Genomic DNA, 17,352 nt, shown 5'->3' with positions numbered 1-17,352 from the left:
TACTTCATGGTAAGAGCTGTATACTAATCTTGGGTAAAAGTATAAATAGTGGTGGTGGAAAATCTCCTCCAAGTACTATATGGTCTCATAAAGCTGTTCCTTTCATCATTCTAGTTTAAAACTATCCTTCTCATTAGTGGCCATGCACCTTTAAAAATACACATCAATGACTTAATTTCATAGAATAATTAAAAACCCACCAAAAAAGGTTTTTTATTTCCCTTGATTTTGGCTTGGATTTGATAACAAAATCCATAGATGCTCAAGTCTAATTAAATACAAGGGCATAGTAAAATGGATTCCCTTGTATAAAATGGTAAAATGAAGCTTTGCTTTTTGGAATTTATACATTTTTAAAATATTTTAAAACCGTGGATGCCTGAATCCGTGGATAAAAAAAAATGTGGAGATAGAGGGCTGGCTGTACTTTTCCCCTCTTAGCAGCACACTCTGCCTCTATGCCCTTAGAATTTAAGGAGCAAGACTTTCTTCTAGACAGATGGCAAAGCTCTCAAACAGGCCTTAACTCTGGCAACCTCTTTTTAAGTATTACCCACTACCACAACCTTCAAAGACAGTATTTTGGAAATGCAGTCCAATTAAATAAAAATGTTTTCAAGCTTATGCTAGGACTTCCATATCATAAGGTAACTTTAGCACTCCATACAAGAACATACCTGATCACTTTCACAATTGGCCTCCACCTTATGACTAACGTTAAAATGGTAGTTTTTTAAATTCCTTAAAACAATTCTGTAAACCTTAGAGTTACAGCAGATGCATACCTTCTGCATATAGTCTCTCTGCCAGAAACACTGCATCTCGATAAGCATAATGGTTAAGTGCTTGCCATATAGCAGCCTGTATGAAAGGGGGAGAGAAAAAAAGGGAAGATTAGAATGCAAAGAGAAACTAAACACAGGGAGAAAACAAGAACAACTAATGCCTACAATACTGTTTGAATTTGGTTTTTAAACAAATTATTTTTCCTCCTAAATAACATTATACTAGTTTTTGCAAACAGTAAGAGCAACGATAATTACAGTGATGATGATGATCTTTTTAATAACTCAAGATGTTTTCTGAATTTAAAAAAACGTTCATCTTTTCTTTTTTAAAGAGGGGAAAAATCAGCAATGGTTGATGACGCATACCTACAAAGCTATTCTCTTCAGGTGAACAGAACTACAACCACAGGCATGCTTTAATTCAGGGGCAGGAAATATGATGCTGCCCAGTGGTTTTGCACTACAACTGTCTGTAGGGACCCAGCCAGCAGAACTGTTTCAAGTGGTCAGGGGTCTTTTACACACAGGCCCAGATAACCTGACAACCTGCTCTGAACAACTTGGCCAAGCTCTGAAGAAGCTCTGACTTAGATGTTAAAATCCAGTGGATGTAACTCTAGCTTACACTGCTTCTCCAATGACAATTGATACTTTTCAATTTGGCACCCCAAGGTGGGTGTGGACAGGATTCTTGGAGAGGTGAGAGCAACCAAATATTTGAAGGAGCTTGTTATAAAACCATTACTACAAAAAGCCATCCCTGGACCCCACCATTCTGGAGTATTATTGGCCAGTTTCTTACATCCCATTTTTAGGCAATGGTCACCTCAGTGGATGGCCTGTCCAGGTAGTTAGAAAGGGAAGTGTGTCTCTGTTGGTTCTTCTGAACCTCTTACCAGCTTTTGATACTATCGACCATAGTATCCTTCTGTGATGCCTTGCTGGGATGGTGGCTCAAGAAAAAAGCGCTTCTCTATCTAGTATTCACTCTCTTGGGAATGGAGTCCTCCATGCTTTCAACTATCCATTATCCTGAAATATACCCACATCTGAAGCCTGACTAACCTTTCATTCATTTCAAGAGGAACATTTTCATTGCTTCATAAAAGTGAGTCAGGCTCTGCACTACATTTTAGCACTGCAGCTAACCCACTACCCTGAACAAACCTAGTTCTGTCACTACAGCACATTAAGGCAAATGAAGAACCACATATACATTTACTGAATACGGGTAACTTTATGACTGCATAAGTCAGAGTTTACCTGGGGCTAAAAGATGCAGCAAATTTCAGCCACATCACGAAGATGTGTGACTGAAATATCTGCCTTCCTGCTGCAGCTAAGCAAATCCCCATGCATTCAACAGTCAATTTGAATTCATTTTCCTCTTATCTTAAAGAAAGGACAGCAAATGACACATTCTGGAGAATTTTGCAAAAGCTACCAGACTTTGTAATCTGTGCATGAATTTAAAATTTCTAGAGACATGAGCAAGAAAGAAAGACATCAACAAAGGAAAACAAATATTTCCAGCATATGCCGCAACAGGTCTTATTTACACAGCAGCTCATATTTATTTATTTTTGTACCACAAGTATGAAAAGGCATGCAGCAGAATAACAAGGGCATTTTTACTGGACGTGGGTAAGGAACCAAGCTCTGACACACCCCCACAACAAAATAAGTACCAGGGGAAGAAAACACTACATATTCTTTCTCAAGTCATTCTTACAACATTGTATTCTGTGGAATACTAGCTTATCATGAACAAGGTATGTATTGATGGATAGTCAGTTTGCTCCCACCTTGCTCCTCTCACTAGCACAAACAGTTAAACAAAACAATTTGTCAAACAGGAATGGGGGGATATAAACATAAACAAAGCTTTGTTTGTTCTCTTTGTTTAATTTGTTGTTAGAACCAGGGATCCTGGTATGTTGCACCTCAACAAATCAGAATTCATGAGAACAAACCATGGTTTATAACTGTGACTTGCAAAGGGCACCATAAGCAAGGATCTCTGGTTTAGACACTGCTACTGAATTCTCCATTTCTAGTTCTTTAGCTGCTCACATTCACAGAGAAGACAAGTGAGAATTTACAGGGTGCATGCACAAACACATAGCTCATCCAAAGTGAAATGTGAACACAGACTCCATCACCATTAACTTCTGAGGGCTGGGGTAGAAAGATGGTGGGTGTCTATAGATCACCTTGGGTTCATGACAGGTATGTAACATAGCCACATAGGCAAAGGTCCAAACGGACATTTTGTGGAAACTGAGGAAGAACTGCAATACATGCTCTCAAATGTGATCCAATAAGAGAAGGAAGGGAAGAGATACAGATGATAAAGATGGGGCAGAGTGTCAAACATAGTACACAGGCAGAAATAGGCAACTTTGTCCCCAAGCAGGAAACTTGCATTTCTATGGGCTAGTTATGACTATATACATAACAAATTAAAAAAAACCTTAACCAGCAGGATGCCCACATGTCTTAATACTAATGTTTTTCGATCAGGTTTCAGTCTATTACCTAAAGATTTTGACACTGTCTTATGAAAATTTAGATATGGCACATAAAATATAAAATATTTCACAAGCCTGGTAAAGTATCTAACATTAAAATTAATTGACATCCCTAATAGCTTGGCCTGAGAGGGAGTGAACAGGCAGGCCCAGCTCCACCAGGGCTAGCCTGAAGAAGAAAAGCCCTCCCTCCATGATAACTGTCATCCTTCGGCCTGTGAGGGAGTGAACAGGCAGGCCCAGCTCTATCAGGGCTAGCCTGAAGAAGAAGAGCCCTCCCCCCAGTCCATCTGCCTTGGTCCAGGCCTCAGAGGGAGAGAATAATCACTGGACTTCATCCCCTTCCCCACCACCATTCCCTTCTCCTTTTGTGTCATGTCTTTGTAGATTGTAAGCCTGAGGGCAGAGAACCGTCTAATTAAAAATAATAATTGTAAGCCACTCTGATAGCTTTTAGGGCTGAAGGGCAGGGTATAAATACCATAAATAAAAATAAATAAATAAATAAAAATCAAGGATGTTGACATTTTGGGATACGTTCACCTGTCTCAGAGGCCTTTAATACAAGCTGATAAACAGATGATATAATTCATTTTAGGAAGAGAAAAGTGGTTATCTAGCACTCTACTGTTTCAGTTCATGAATAGTTGCCACAATAGTAAAGTCATATTATTCTACAATAACTGTGTGCACAACTAAAATTTGGTGATGCTACCACTAGATCACAGCCAATATGGTGTAGTGGTTTCAGCATTAGACTGTAATTCTGGAGATCAGGGTCTGATTCCCTGCTTGGTCATGGAAACAAATCTTGGGTGAATCGCCCACTCTCAGCCTCAGAAAACCCCATGATAGATTCACCTCTGGACTGCTGTAAGTGAGAAATTAGTTGAAAGCACAAAACATCACAAAATACTACAGGTATGGCTACTGATGGAATGCAGCCAAAGCAATACTAAATGCCTAAGCAAAAAACACAAATAAAAGGCATTAGAATCTAGCATTCTTGTTCACCAACAATATATTCTAGATTTGAGTATACATTTTATGCTGTGATTAGAGTGGTCAAGAGTAACATTAATGAAAGCCACAAATTTCAAATATAATGCACTTAAAATCATGGGAATTTTCCCCCAGCCCTTGTAGCTGAAATGAAACATGAAAATAAATGATTTGGCTGACGTTCCGTATTATTGTCCTTGGACAAGAATACTAAAAAGAAGGAGGGAAAGGTGTGGATTACACATACCTAAAAACATTTATATATTTTATGGCACAGACACAAGGATAATAAGAAATCAAAATAATTTCCCTAAAAGGTCCAGTTCAGACCTTTTGGCCCATTAACAGGGAAGACAGGTGGAGGTGCACACATTTATCCTGCTTTTCTACTTCTGCAATGGAAGCATTCAAAGCAGCAGAAACTATGGGGGCAAGCAGATGGGCCCGAACGAATGGTGCATGGCTGTGCCAGTGCCAATCGTGCTGGGGTCACAGCAACTGCATGCATCCAGCCCCAATCCAGGCCGTTGCCACTGTCCTCAACTCAGCCACCAGCAAGAACCAGCTTCTCGCTGCTATTTTTTCTGCTGGCTCTTCTGGGTTGGTGCAGGCTCAGTGCAGCTTCCAGCTGCATTCATGGCATGTGGCATCTAAATGCCACACCCCCAATGTGGACCAAAGCTGGCGCTTTTAGCCCATCTGTTTCAGGCCTATATCACTGAGTCAGTGAATTTACCAACTATGGGTGAGTCTGTCTATCCAACTGGAGTTTTAACTGGCCTGACAACAATTCAGACCTCTACCGCTTCCCTGGTTTAAAAGAGTAATGGCATACAGAGTTCCACAGTGTCCATATATAGGTGTTAACCAACCCCAATGTGTGGATTACCCAACCAAGTGGTTTCCTGGATATGCAAGCAAGCAAAAGGACAAGTTAGAAGAATGCAGGACACCATAGGATGAAAGGCAAGACACTAAGCAGATATCCCCTAGCACCATCTTCTGGAAGTTGCCTTCCAAGAAAGACTAAGCCACTATAAAACGGTGCCTGCAGCTCTATCCAAGACAATCCAGAAGACTGCCAAACACCAGTAGGAATTCCAACAGATCCATCACAGATGCAATGCCTTCGTCTAGTTGCTGAAACTGCCATTCATGCGGTTGATCAAAGCAGTTTCAGTTCCAAAACCAAGTTAGAAACCAGAGTGAAACGGGCCAAGATTATCAAAAAAGAAATCTTGGAGCTGGGCCACAAATACAAACTCAAGGATTTTTCTGAAGAGTGAAACAGTGGACACTGCCCTGCAGTTGCCCAATCTAGTAGGAGTGTTTATTAGATAGCAAATTATTATTAACAAATAATTGAAGAACATTGGGCAGTAAGCAGAAGGAACTCTGAAAAAGCAAAGTGGTGGTAGTGGATATAATTTGTAGAATAATTGCACCTACTATAAAGGAAGCCATGGGATGAGATTCTTTGTGGAACTGGGGGTGAATACCACAACAAGGAGAAAAGAAGATGAATAAAGAGAACAGAGACTTGACAGTATTTTTAATAAAGAAGGAGAAGGCAATATAGAAAGCTGGAAAAATCTCAGTGATCTACTCAGGCTCTGCAAAGGTTTTATGACACCTCTTGCTACTTGCAAACCTCTTATGCCCTGGGCAGGGATGTCACCTGAAAATATCATTCTGGCTTCTAGAATTCTGACATATTATCCCAGCTCCATTCTGTCTTCTTGCTGCAAACAGGGAGAAGCTGGAGGTAAGAGGAGTACTACAAGATCATGGGGGAATAGAGTAGGCACTTTGGGGACAAGAGTCTCGCCTATCATTAGGTAAAAAGAGACAGGTATCTTAAGAGTGCAAATGCTAGGGTGGGGAGACAATAAGAAGCAATAACAAGATGCTGCCAAACAGAGCTATATATCCTTAAGACAGAATTTTGGCCCTAGGTGTTGTGGGAGATGCTGGTTCTCATGCTAGCAATGAAGATTCAGCTGCTACCTTGACAGGCTTTTGTGCCACCTTATCCTTCAGCTGAGGCACCAAAAGGTCTTGGGCCAGCTCTCCAAGCATAACCCCTCAATGATTTTTGCGGAGGAACAAACAGGTGATGCACAATAATAATCTAGGGTAGCAAAGTGGAGAAAAGCAGGGAAGAATAAGAGAATATGCATGGAATACCAAGTGTAAAAGAAGGTGCGCCATGGGAATGGGAAAGATGACTGGGATTATGACATCTGGAAGCAAGACATAGCTTAAGAAACTATCTAGTCCCTAATGACAGGGAAATCATTGGATTCCAAATATATAAACAAAATTTTAATATTTGGAACTTTTAGTGCTCTTGTTGTTGTCAAATGCCCTTAGTTTGACTTTGACCCATGGTGATCCTGTGGATGTGACATCTCCAAGTCTCCTTGTCCTCCACTGCTCTGCTTAGTTCCTGCAAATTCATACCCGTGACTTCCTTAATAGAGTCTATCCATCTAACATGCGGTCTTTCTCTCTTTCTGATTCCCTCCACCTTTCTGAGCATTATTGTTTTTCCCCAATGAATCGTGCCTTCTTATGATGTGGCCAAAGCACGACAGCCTCAGTTTTGTTATCCTGGCTTCCAGGAAGAGTTCAGGCCTGATCTGTTATAGAACCCATATATTTGCATCCTCAGCACTCTTCTTCAGCACCAAATCTCGAATGAGTCGATCCTCTTCCTATTGGCTTCGCTCACTGTCCAAATCTCACATCTATCCATAGTGATTGGGAACGGCGTGGCTTTGACTATCCCCACTTCAGAGTTCTGAGTTATATCTTTACACTTTAGGATCTTGTCCATAGTTGCTCTTCCCATTCCTAGTCTTCTATAAATGGGTTATTTCTGTAGTGTGGTTTGGACCTATTTCAGTTTCCTTGTCGAACTCTTTTGACTGCTTCAGTTTCCTGGATATCTAGGATGATCGCGAGGTAGAAAGCTGATGGGAATGAGGTCAAAATGTGCAATTTTGAAAACAACCCACATGGTTCCTTCCAGAAGAAGAGGCTGATGAAGACGGTCTAAAACAGAAACAACCCAGTTTGAGACTGCTTTGACTCAATGCTAGGGAATGCTGGGAACTGTAGTTCTGTGAGATGCTCAGCCTTCTCTGTCAGAGAGAGCTCTGGTGCCACAATAAACTACAACTCCCAAGATTCCCTCCAGCACTGAGCCAGGGCAGTCGAAGTGGTCTCAAACCAGATCATGTCTGTAGTATATGTATCGGACCATTGACGTCAAAGAGAGCTCTGGTGCCATGATATATACTACAACCCCCAGGATCCTCCAGCACTGAGCCAGGGCAATCAAAAAGCAAACTGGGTTGTTGTTTCTGCATCTGGGATGCTAGCAAGGGAGAAAAAAGGATGATAGAGATGAGGATGATGAAAGCACAAATCAGAAAACGACCCACATGGCTCCTTTTGGAGGAAGAGGCTGATGAAGAAGGTCCAAGACACACTGCAGGGACAGCCCAGCCTGAGACTGCTTTGGCTCAATGCTGGGGGACATTGGGAACTGTAGTTCTGTGAGATGTTCAGCCTCCTCTACCAGAAAGAGGTCTGGTGCCACAATAAACTACAACTCCCAGAATTCCCTGTAGCACTGAGCCAGGGCAGTCGAAGCAGTCTCAAACTGGGTTATTTCTGCAGTGTGTTTTGGACCGAATGGAAGGGGATGCCTCCCCTCAGTCTCCCCCAGGAAAAGGGGGCCTGGGGAGGGGAGGAGCGCCCCCACTTCCCTCCCTGCTCCTTCCCTTCCCTTCGTAGGCCTCGGGCTCCGTACCTGGACGGGTTCCTGCAGCACCGTCATCCTGCCGCCGCCGCCGCCGCCGCTGCTGCCCCTTGAGGGAAAAGACCCGGATGTTGGAGGTGGGGAGAGGGCGCCCCCTTCTCCCCCCTCCGCCTCTGCCTCCTCTGGCCAGGCTCCGCCTCAGCGGGTGACGCGGCGGGGATAATAGTAGTAGTAGGAGTTGTAGTAGTAATGGCGACCCGGCCCCCGTCTCATTTAAACTGGCAGCGACCGTTAACCGGAGGAGGAGGAGGGAAAGGCAAGGCAAGGCCTCGGCCCGTCAGGAGCCGAGTTTTGCCGAGCCCTTGGCGGAAAGAGACGGAAACACCCGAACCTGGCCTCGCTTGGCCGGAAAGGCACGAAACCTCCCGAAGGGAATGGGAACCATTCACGGAAAGAGCCGAAAAGACACGAAGTCGCCTTCGTCGTCCTTCTTCGCTCGCCCTGACGTAAAGAAGTGTGTGTGTAGGGAGGGGAGGGGAATAAGTAAATAAATAGCCACGCCCCCTCTTGAAGTGACGTAAGGGGCCTCGTAGAGGTACGACACCTGAGGAAGGTAAAGAGTACTGTGTATCAATCAGCGTGTATGAAACGAAGAGTGTCCGGAAATGGACGAAGAGGTTCGGGTCCTGCGACGGAAATGGACGAAGGCGGTCGAGAGACGGAAATACCCGAATGGGCCTCATGTTGGATGTATAGGGAGCTCCAAGTGGAGTGCAGACAACCTGCTGAGCAGGACTTTATAATGTTTAAAAGGAGGCAATGCCACCTGACTACACTCCTCCCTGAAATGGAAACAACACACTGAGGCTGCATCCACACAGGAGAAATAACCTGGTTTGGCACCACTTTGGCTCTTTCCTGGCTCAAGGCTATGGAATCCTGGGAACTGTAGTTTATAGTAGCAGCAGAGCTCTCTGACAGAGGAGGCTAAATGTGTAAATTTACAGCACTATATAAATAAAGCCTAATAATAATATTATAATATCTCACAAAATCTACAGTTCCCAGAATTCCATAGCACTGAGCCATGGCAGTTAAAGCAGCCTCAGACAGGATTGTTTCTGCAGTGTGTTTTGGACCTTTGCTTTCTTTGTGTTCAGCAGTAAGCCTGCCTTTGCATTTTCTCCTTTGACCTTCCTTAGTCATTGTCCCAAGGCTATGATGCTTTCCACTAGTAGTATAGTGTCATCCGTTGGCGTCCTTTCCTCCTCCTTCTGAATCTAGCCCTGCTCTGCATAAATATTTCCCGATACAAGTTGAACTTATATATTACACTGCATTTATACCTTAGCAACACACAAACTTCCACAATTGATCACCAATTAGCAGACCTTAATCCTCATTTGCATTAGCCTCCCAGGCTGAGGCCAGCCATCAGCACAGAACAAGACACATGCAAATCACTCCTGCATTCCCAGGCTCACACAGTATATATACACCCAATTTTCTCCAGGCAAAGCACTCTCTGAAGATGCCAGCCACAGATGCTGGCGAAACGTCAGGAAGAAACTCTGCTAGAACATGGCCACATAGCCTGAAAAACCCACAAAAAACGATGCATGCCGGCCATGAAAGCCTTCGACTTCCACAACCGATTCATATTCCCGATGAGGCTTCAAGTATGTGATAAACAATTCTCAATCAAGATGGGTTAATAGCTTTTGGGGAATGGTTTCCCAGAGGCACACAGACTGCCCAATACACAAGGATAATCCAAGCCCCCCTGCAAGAGTATTGATTCTTGGATCTAGGACCCCCATTGCAGTGACAGCCCATAAAAGTATGTTCGGTTATAAAAAGAGAACACATTTCAGGCAATTTGGTATAACTCACCAACCAATATGTGAAATAAAAGTTTTAGTACACAACAGGAGCACTCCAATGTCAAGTTAGCCAGTTAATAAAGATGATGTGGCCATTGAATCTTCATTGATTTAAGTTCCAGGATGGAGACTGCAAATGGATGAATCACTGGTACCTGTGCAGGTATCAGGTTACACACCTGGCCATTCCTTCTGGGACAAAGAGCTCCCTGGTCTTCATTTAACTAACACAAAGGCTGCTAAGCCTGCCTTGCTATGTGTAATCTGATATCTTCCCACTCACTAGTGATTTAGTCTGTCTGCAGTCTCTGTCTCTGGAATGAGTTCAACAAGACCTCATCGCCAAACCTTGAACTTGGGGCTTTTCTGTTTCTTCCTCAGTTTCCTGTTTGGTTGTAAAGAGTTTTGGACAACTTGAAAGCTTGCTCGCTTTTGTGGCATTTTGGACTACATAAAGATATAAGTGAAAGTATTGTTATATGTTTGGTTGGTTTGCACAAAGGAGATTTAAAGGTGGGGACCAGAATGACTGCATAAAGCTAATTAATTGTCAGGGAAGTTACTGGTAAGTAGAAATACTGTATTTGGAGACACTTCTGAAGGTGCGCTCTCCTTCTCTATTCCGCCCCAGCAGCCAGATAAGGATGGCATAATCTAGATCTGTACATGGCCCTGAAAAGGAATAAAGGAGAAATGGCAGTGTACTTTTGGTCTGGAAAGTTAACTTTTGGTGTGGACTCTTGGGGATCTGATGCAGGATAGGACTGTTAAACTGTGTGCACTCTTTAGGCCATACCTCCCTTAGGTATTAGTAAATAGTCCAACACTTTGGCCTGTTACAGACTGCCAAAATAAAGCTGCTTCGGGTCTCTTTGGAGGTATGCTATTTAAATGATGCATGGGTCCTAAGAGTCTGGAGGTCGCGCCAACGCCACGCTCCATTCCTAAGCACTGGAGTGCAGCTTTGGTGCAGCTTCCGGATTCTTAGGATGCATGCATCATTTAAACAGCATACCTCCAAAGAGACCCGAAGCAGCTTTATTTTGGCAGTCTGTAACAGGCCTTTAAGTTGTTAATCACAGCCATATCTGCATGGGCCAGAATATTCTGGAAGCAGCCTACTACAAAGTGCCCCCCACTTACCTGGAGACGCTGGAGTGATACCGGGTTGCTGTTAGTATGTGCATCCCATGGCTGGGTACCTCATTTTGACTTCAGTGGGAGTCTTGTGCCAGTGGCAGAGAGAGAGTCTTGTGCCAGCAACTTCTGGCACAGTGGGGCACATTGCAAACAGGTGCCCAGTGTCAGTCTGGAGGGCTCTGGATTTTCTGGAAAGATCCATAGTAAAAGGTGAGTTTTAAAATCCTTTGTAAGGATATATCACCCTTATGCCAACATCTTATACAGATATGGGTCTGGTGCTGAACCGGCTGTACATTCATTCCAGGATCAGAGGTTGGGCTCTATCCTCTGGATTGATCACCATGAGAAGAAGGGAAAGCCATGTTATTTGGTCCTCTCTCGTTCCAAAGGAGACAACATACCAGTGGAAGTTCTTTTGGGAAGCAGGAAATATGCAGTAATAGCATAAAATTGCTCAAAAGTATCAGTGGTGTAACTAGGATTGGCATCACCTAGTGCAGTAACTCATGGTGTCACCCCCTCCATTGGCTTCCTCCCATACCACACCATACAGAATTGTTACTTGTGTTTTTTGTACTACTGTTACTCATAAATTGTAATACCAGTATCAGTGGAATGTAATGGCAATCGTTGTGACATAAATTACTAGCAAAATTAAAATTATACTTTTAAATTACAATATCATACAGACAGCCTAAATGTATTTGCCTGCACATAGTTTCATGTGGTTAAACTGAACATTTGGTAATAGGTGATGTTTTTAAAGAAAAATTTAAAAATAAATTGTAAAATATTTTTACATTTTAATTTTTTAAAAATGTAAACAACCCTGAGGCCCCTCCTTTCTCCTCCCCTTGAGCCTTACACCACTCACCCCATCTTTTCCATTGAGTCCCAGCATTTTAAAGGGATGTAAGTGAACACCACGGCCCATTTCTGCCACAAATTAGACCAGTGGTATCACTGCCTTCCTTGGTGTCACCTGGTATGGTCTATAACCCCTGCACCCTCCTAGTGCTGAATGGTATAAATTTTAAGTTTCAAAGAATTAAGAGTGGGGTCAAAATATGAAAAATTACTCCTTCAGAAGTGGTAAGGCCCCAAAGGACTGTAGCCAAAGAGGAGTAACTGAAAAATAAGAGGCAAAATATTTACAAATTCATGGGAAGACTGAGGCTTTTATGGGAACAGTTCTAGATAGGATCAAAATCACATCAGTGAGGGCTCTAGGGACGGCTTGAGTTTCTGTCCTTAACTCTCATTTGCAGCTGGAGACAGAGGAGCAAACTTCTAGTTTTCATTATTCCTTTGGAAATCATGGTGCTGTGGGAACTATGCTTGCCTGATGAAAATTTATAAATTCTTAAAAGTGCAAGTGGGTGTGAGTTTACTCAGAAGTTAGTTTCACTATATAAAGTGGAGGAGACCTCTTCCACAAGATTTGGGAAATCAGAGAGAAATTTAAACCAAAGTTGGGGATGCTCTATGATATTTTCTCAGCATGTCTTTGCACAACTGGGGTTTTACTTGGCTTCTATGTCTGTCTCACAGCTGTTATTCTTTAACATATACTGCTACTTTTAATTATATCTGTTATTCTTTGTGACCTAATATTATGCTAGAAGGTCTGCAGATAGTAAAGGTGGGATCAAAATATGAAATTACTCTGCTTTCTCCTATAGTAAGGCCCAACAGGACTGTTGTCAGAGACATACCACTGAAAAGCAAGGGGGGAAGTATTAACATGTTCATGGGGACACTGGAGTTTGCCTAAAAGTATTTAAAAAAAGAAAAAAAATATTTGGGGAAAGGCAGTGCAAATTGCTGGTAGCCAGTGGCTAGAGAGTGGACTATCTTATAGAAAAGAAGTGGTTAGCTGGAACTCTGAAGAGGTGCTCCTTCTTTTGAAGAGAGAAGATTTGCTACAACATTTTGTTAAAGACCCCATACAGACAGGCCAAAATAAAGCTGCTTTGGGTCTCTTTGGAGGTATGCTGTTTAAATGATGCATGCGTCCTAACAGGCCAGCAGCCATGCCAAAGCCACACTCCAGACCTAAGGACTGGAGCACAGCTTTGGTGCAGCTTCTGGCCTCTTAGGACACATGCATCATTTAAACAGCATACCTCCAAAATGACCTGAAGCAGTTTTATTTTGGCCTGTCTGTATGGGGCCAAAGATATCCCAAACATACACTCCTCTTAAGCTCCAGCTACAAACGTAACTGTTAGCTGTCAAACTGATGAGCAAATATGGGGTGAAATGAGAAGGCAGAGTTGCAGCTCACTATTGAAATGGTAGTGTGCCATATGGAGTTGGTATTGCTGTGTGTGTGGGAGGGGGGTTAAAATTGCACCACATTTGCCCACAGTGGTTGTGTGGTTGTGTGTGTGTGTGTGTGTGTTTGTCTGATCAAATGCAAAGCTTCAGGGTGGAAGCTCTCAAAATCTCCCAACCAGCATATCTTGCTCCTATTTAAGGTTGGAAAATGTATAGGGATATATCAGATGGGAACAGAGTGATGGTTAGTGTAACAGCACCCCCTTAGAAAATGTTGCTGTATAATTGAAGGTTTGCATAGCCAATATGCTGTCCTCTACAGATATCCAAGTAGGACTAATTTGAACAGGAAACCAAGCATGGTTCTGTTAGCCTCTGATCTCAGCCATTTTCACACCTCTTCTCTGGCCTACACTGATGCTGCCGCCATCCAAACTATCTTTGGTATTGCATGCTTTCTTATTCTCAGACAGAAGAAATGCTGCTATAAGCCTGCCTTGAATGGGGGTGCTATTTTTATCTCTCTTTGCCCCCCCCCCCCCAGCCATGTCCTATCCTGGGAGCTATGGAAGAAAATGCTTCCAAACTTTAAAAGGAAGCAGTCAAGCATTGGTCATTGTCCTGGGAGGATTCACCTTGATTAAGTTACTGGTTATATAGTCCTTCTCAGGGGGCTGGGGGATTCGGATGAAAAGGAGAACAGCTGATGTCAACGGAAACTTTTTATAAAACTGACTGCTAGGCGTTTGCGTGACTGGCTGCACTCTGCTTGTGTTGGCAGCAAACTGGAGTAAATGTGTGGTAGCTGTAAAGATAATAAAATGGTGCAAATTATATTATCATGCAGGGCTGGCTCAAAACCTAATGCTACTTGAGGCAAAAAGGACAAGATGGTGTCCCATGCCATGTACCTTCAGCCCTGGCAGTGGACCAGCACCTTCCACCACATTAAGGATGTTGTGCTTACCATGAGGAAAAAGAGCAAGCTGCATGGTGTACACAATTCTCTGCTTTCTTGCTCCTTGTTTCCACTCCCTTTTCCTTAGTTTTTGCTGCCTGAGGCAGATGCCTCACTCTGCCCAATGGCCATCAAGTGAATAGCATTTTTGTTGTCTACCCAATGGAGAGGGCAACATGACAGGCCTCTAATTGTAAGAGTGATGTGTTTTAATACTGTAATACTTTAATTCTGTTTTAATGCTCACTTTTGTATGTTTTAAGTAGTATTGTTATTTTAAATTGTAAGCTGTTTTGAGTACCAATTTTTCAGGGGGAAAGTGGGAGGATAGTGGTGGTGATGATGACATCATCATCATAATCATCATCATCATCTGATAATTAGTGAAGATGAGGATAACATTACTAGAAGTATAGTCAACTACATGTAGTTTGCACCCCCACCTCATCTGCTATGAATTGAAATAGACCTTGATTCCCCTGCTGGAAGTGTGTTGAGGGTCAAGTGTATGGTGCCTCATGTACTCATACAGTAAGATCATCCCTGCTGACTAGTAATGTCTGAGGTGTATTGTTACAAGTTTAAAAAGGGATACAGTGGCACACAACCATGCTTTTTTCAGCCCCTACAAACCTCTAAGGATCCTTTTATACTATATAATTATAGCACTATGATTCCACTAAGTATTCTGCCAATATCCTATGGAACACTGGAGCTCATAGTTTGGTGAGGCACTGGGACTTTCTAGCTGAGAATTCTAAATATACCTCCCAAAACTGCAAATCCCTGGATTCCATAAGAGGTTATCATGACAATTAAAGTAGAATAAGTATAATAATAATGTTGTAATTCTGTATTGTGAAAGTGCTCTAAGGTTCCTTATAGCCCACTTTTTTCTAACTAACTACAAGTGGGGAGTGAATATATAACTATGGGCCCGAACAGACAGGCCAAAATAAAGCTGCTTCAGATCACTTTGGAGGTATGCTGTTTAAATGAAACACACCTCTTAAGAGGCCAGAAGCTGCTCCAGAGCTGTGCAGGGCCCATAGTTTCAGGGCCATGTACAGCTTTGAAGCAGCTTTATTTTGGCCTGTCTGTTCAGGCCCTATATGATTGTCCTTGGCACTAAATATAGTTGCTGTAGCAGATAGATATTATAGCTCAGAGATGGGAAATTTGTGACTCTCCAGACGTTGTTGGACTGCAGTTGACGGGCAACATGTACCCATCTGTTATGCTACCAGCAGTAAACCCCCACATTTTCATGTAAAGAAACATCCATTAGTTCCAGTACCCAAGTCAGCAACTCGTGCATAAGGATCAACCAATGTAGCAAAACTGGAACACAACACAAAACACATTACTGTAAGTCTTTAGTAAGATGTATATTCAGCATCCTTGCTGTTCTGTGACATTATAGTATCTTCTAATAAATGTAGTGCCTGATTATATATCTTGCATTTTCGATGGACTGATACAGCTACCTTTGTTTTTAATAATCTTGGTGTGATACCGCCATTGATATCTGGAAGTGATTGGATGAAGGACAGTATAAAAACATGTATCCTCCAACACTTTTGACTGTTTTTCTCCCTTCCTATACTGGGAAATGTGTGTTCTGCATGTACTGCTTTTCTCAGGTACATTGTTCATATGCAACAATAGTCCATTTTCCATAGGGTATTCTCACCCTGTACTTTGGTGGAACAAAAATAATGGCAGCACTGTGCAAGCCCAGAGACAAGCCTCCTCCTATGTCCATCTTTATGTCTGTTTTCACTTCTAGAAAATATTGAGTGTGATCATATGCCTAACTATTGCTTGTGATGACCACATATGGTGTATCAGAGGTGGCCAGTGGCTTCCATGTGAGTTTGCAGTAAATGAGTTTTTACTGTGGAGTTTAAGGGAGCTATCCAATGTGCTGAACTAGCTTTTGAGGTAGGTTTCAGCACCTTGCATAGCTCATTTGATGTCTGGAGTAAACACCTAGAGTGGATTTACTGTGCCCCTGACATGAAATCTGCCAGCAGTAGTGCCAAATGTATTAGTCAACATGATGACCCTTGAATTAGCCTATTCAAATATACAAACAAGACACAGGCATCTGAACATGTATAAATTTTGTGGGTTTTTGGGCTATGTGGCCGTGTTCTAGAAGAGAACATTCTCTGAAGATGCCAGTCACAGATGCTGGTGAAATGTTAGGAATAAACTCTTCTAGAATACAGCCACATAGCCTGAAAAACCCACAAAAAGCTATGGATGGCAGCCATGAAAGCCTTTGACTTCACATCTGAAGATTTATTTCTTAACCTCTCTTTACTTGGAATAATTTCCGTCGTTAAACATTCAGGAATTCAGGGTTGTCCTTTTTGGAATAAGATGCCATGTTCAAATCCCCGCTCCCCTGCAGCAAGCTGGTCAAACCATCATCATTGGCTTTGCTGTCTTGGTGATGGGAGTTGTAATCATACATATCTGGAGGTTGATAGGTTGGTGAAAGGCTATCTAAATGCTCCTTTCCAATATAAGATTTGGGTTGGGGGGGAGGACCCACCTTGCTATAGCAAGAATGTGAATTGCAATATTACTATCATTTTTATTGTCACTTGATGGGTAATATTTTACTTCTCTTTGATTAGTGTTAAATGATAAATGGTATCCTTAAAATAATACCTGATTTGCCTTGCCTTCTTGTCAGTCACTAGGTTCAAAGGCCTCTCTGATAAGTGTTATTACACATACTAAAGGGATTACATAATCTGAAAATTCTTGGTCATCTCTTTGTTAATCCAGTGTAGTGATGTGTGTAATTTGTGTATACATTATCTTATATCTGTACATTTTCAATTGACACCTTAAGAAAGAAGGTCTGGGATTAACAAGAAATCTTATCTCTTATTTCCTCACCTTGTTCTCTAATCTTTAAAATATAAGATATGGTAGCAGGTGTCTCATATATTGTTTCAGGTGTGCTAAATTTTGCCACTAT

At 42.3% G+C, this 17,352-nt stretch overlaps 1 protein-coding gene across 2 annotated transcripts in view; it reads right to left on the bottom strand.

Moving 5' to 3' along the window:
• Window positions 1-8,409, bottom strand: part of LOC149309201 (cell division cycle protein 27 homolog) — a 32,628-nt gene extending 24,219 nt beyond the window's left edge. For both annotated transcript variants that reach the window (XM_089531937.1, XM_089531938.1), the window contains exons 1-2: window positions 8,142-8,409; window positions 786-861 (exon numbers count right to left, since the gene is read on the bottom strand). In XM_089531937.1, coding sequence (XP_089388063.1) covers window positions 786-861; window positions 8,142-8,168 — 103 coding nt within the window. In that variant the 5' untranslated portion in view covers window positions 8,169-8,409. The remainder of the gene's footprint in view (window positions 1-785; window positions 862-8,141) is intronic.
• Window positions 8,410-17,352: the final 8,943 nt, after the last annotated feature.

The sequence above is a fragment of the Sceloporus occidentalis genome, unplaced genomic scaffold (assembly GCF_023333645.1).
Source record: "Sceloporus occidentalis isolate IW3139 unplaced genomic scaffold, rSceOcc1.0.p SCAF_7, whole genome shotgun sequence".
NCBI lineage: Eukaryota > Metazoa > Chordata > Lepidosauria > Squamata > Phrynosomatidae > Sceloporus > Sceloporus occidentalis.
The sequence above is the reverse complement of the archived record's forward strand: the minus strand, read 5'-3'. Positions and strand labels throughout refer to the sequence as shown.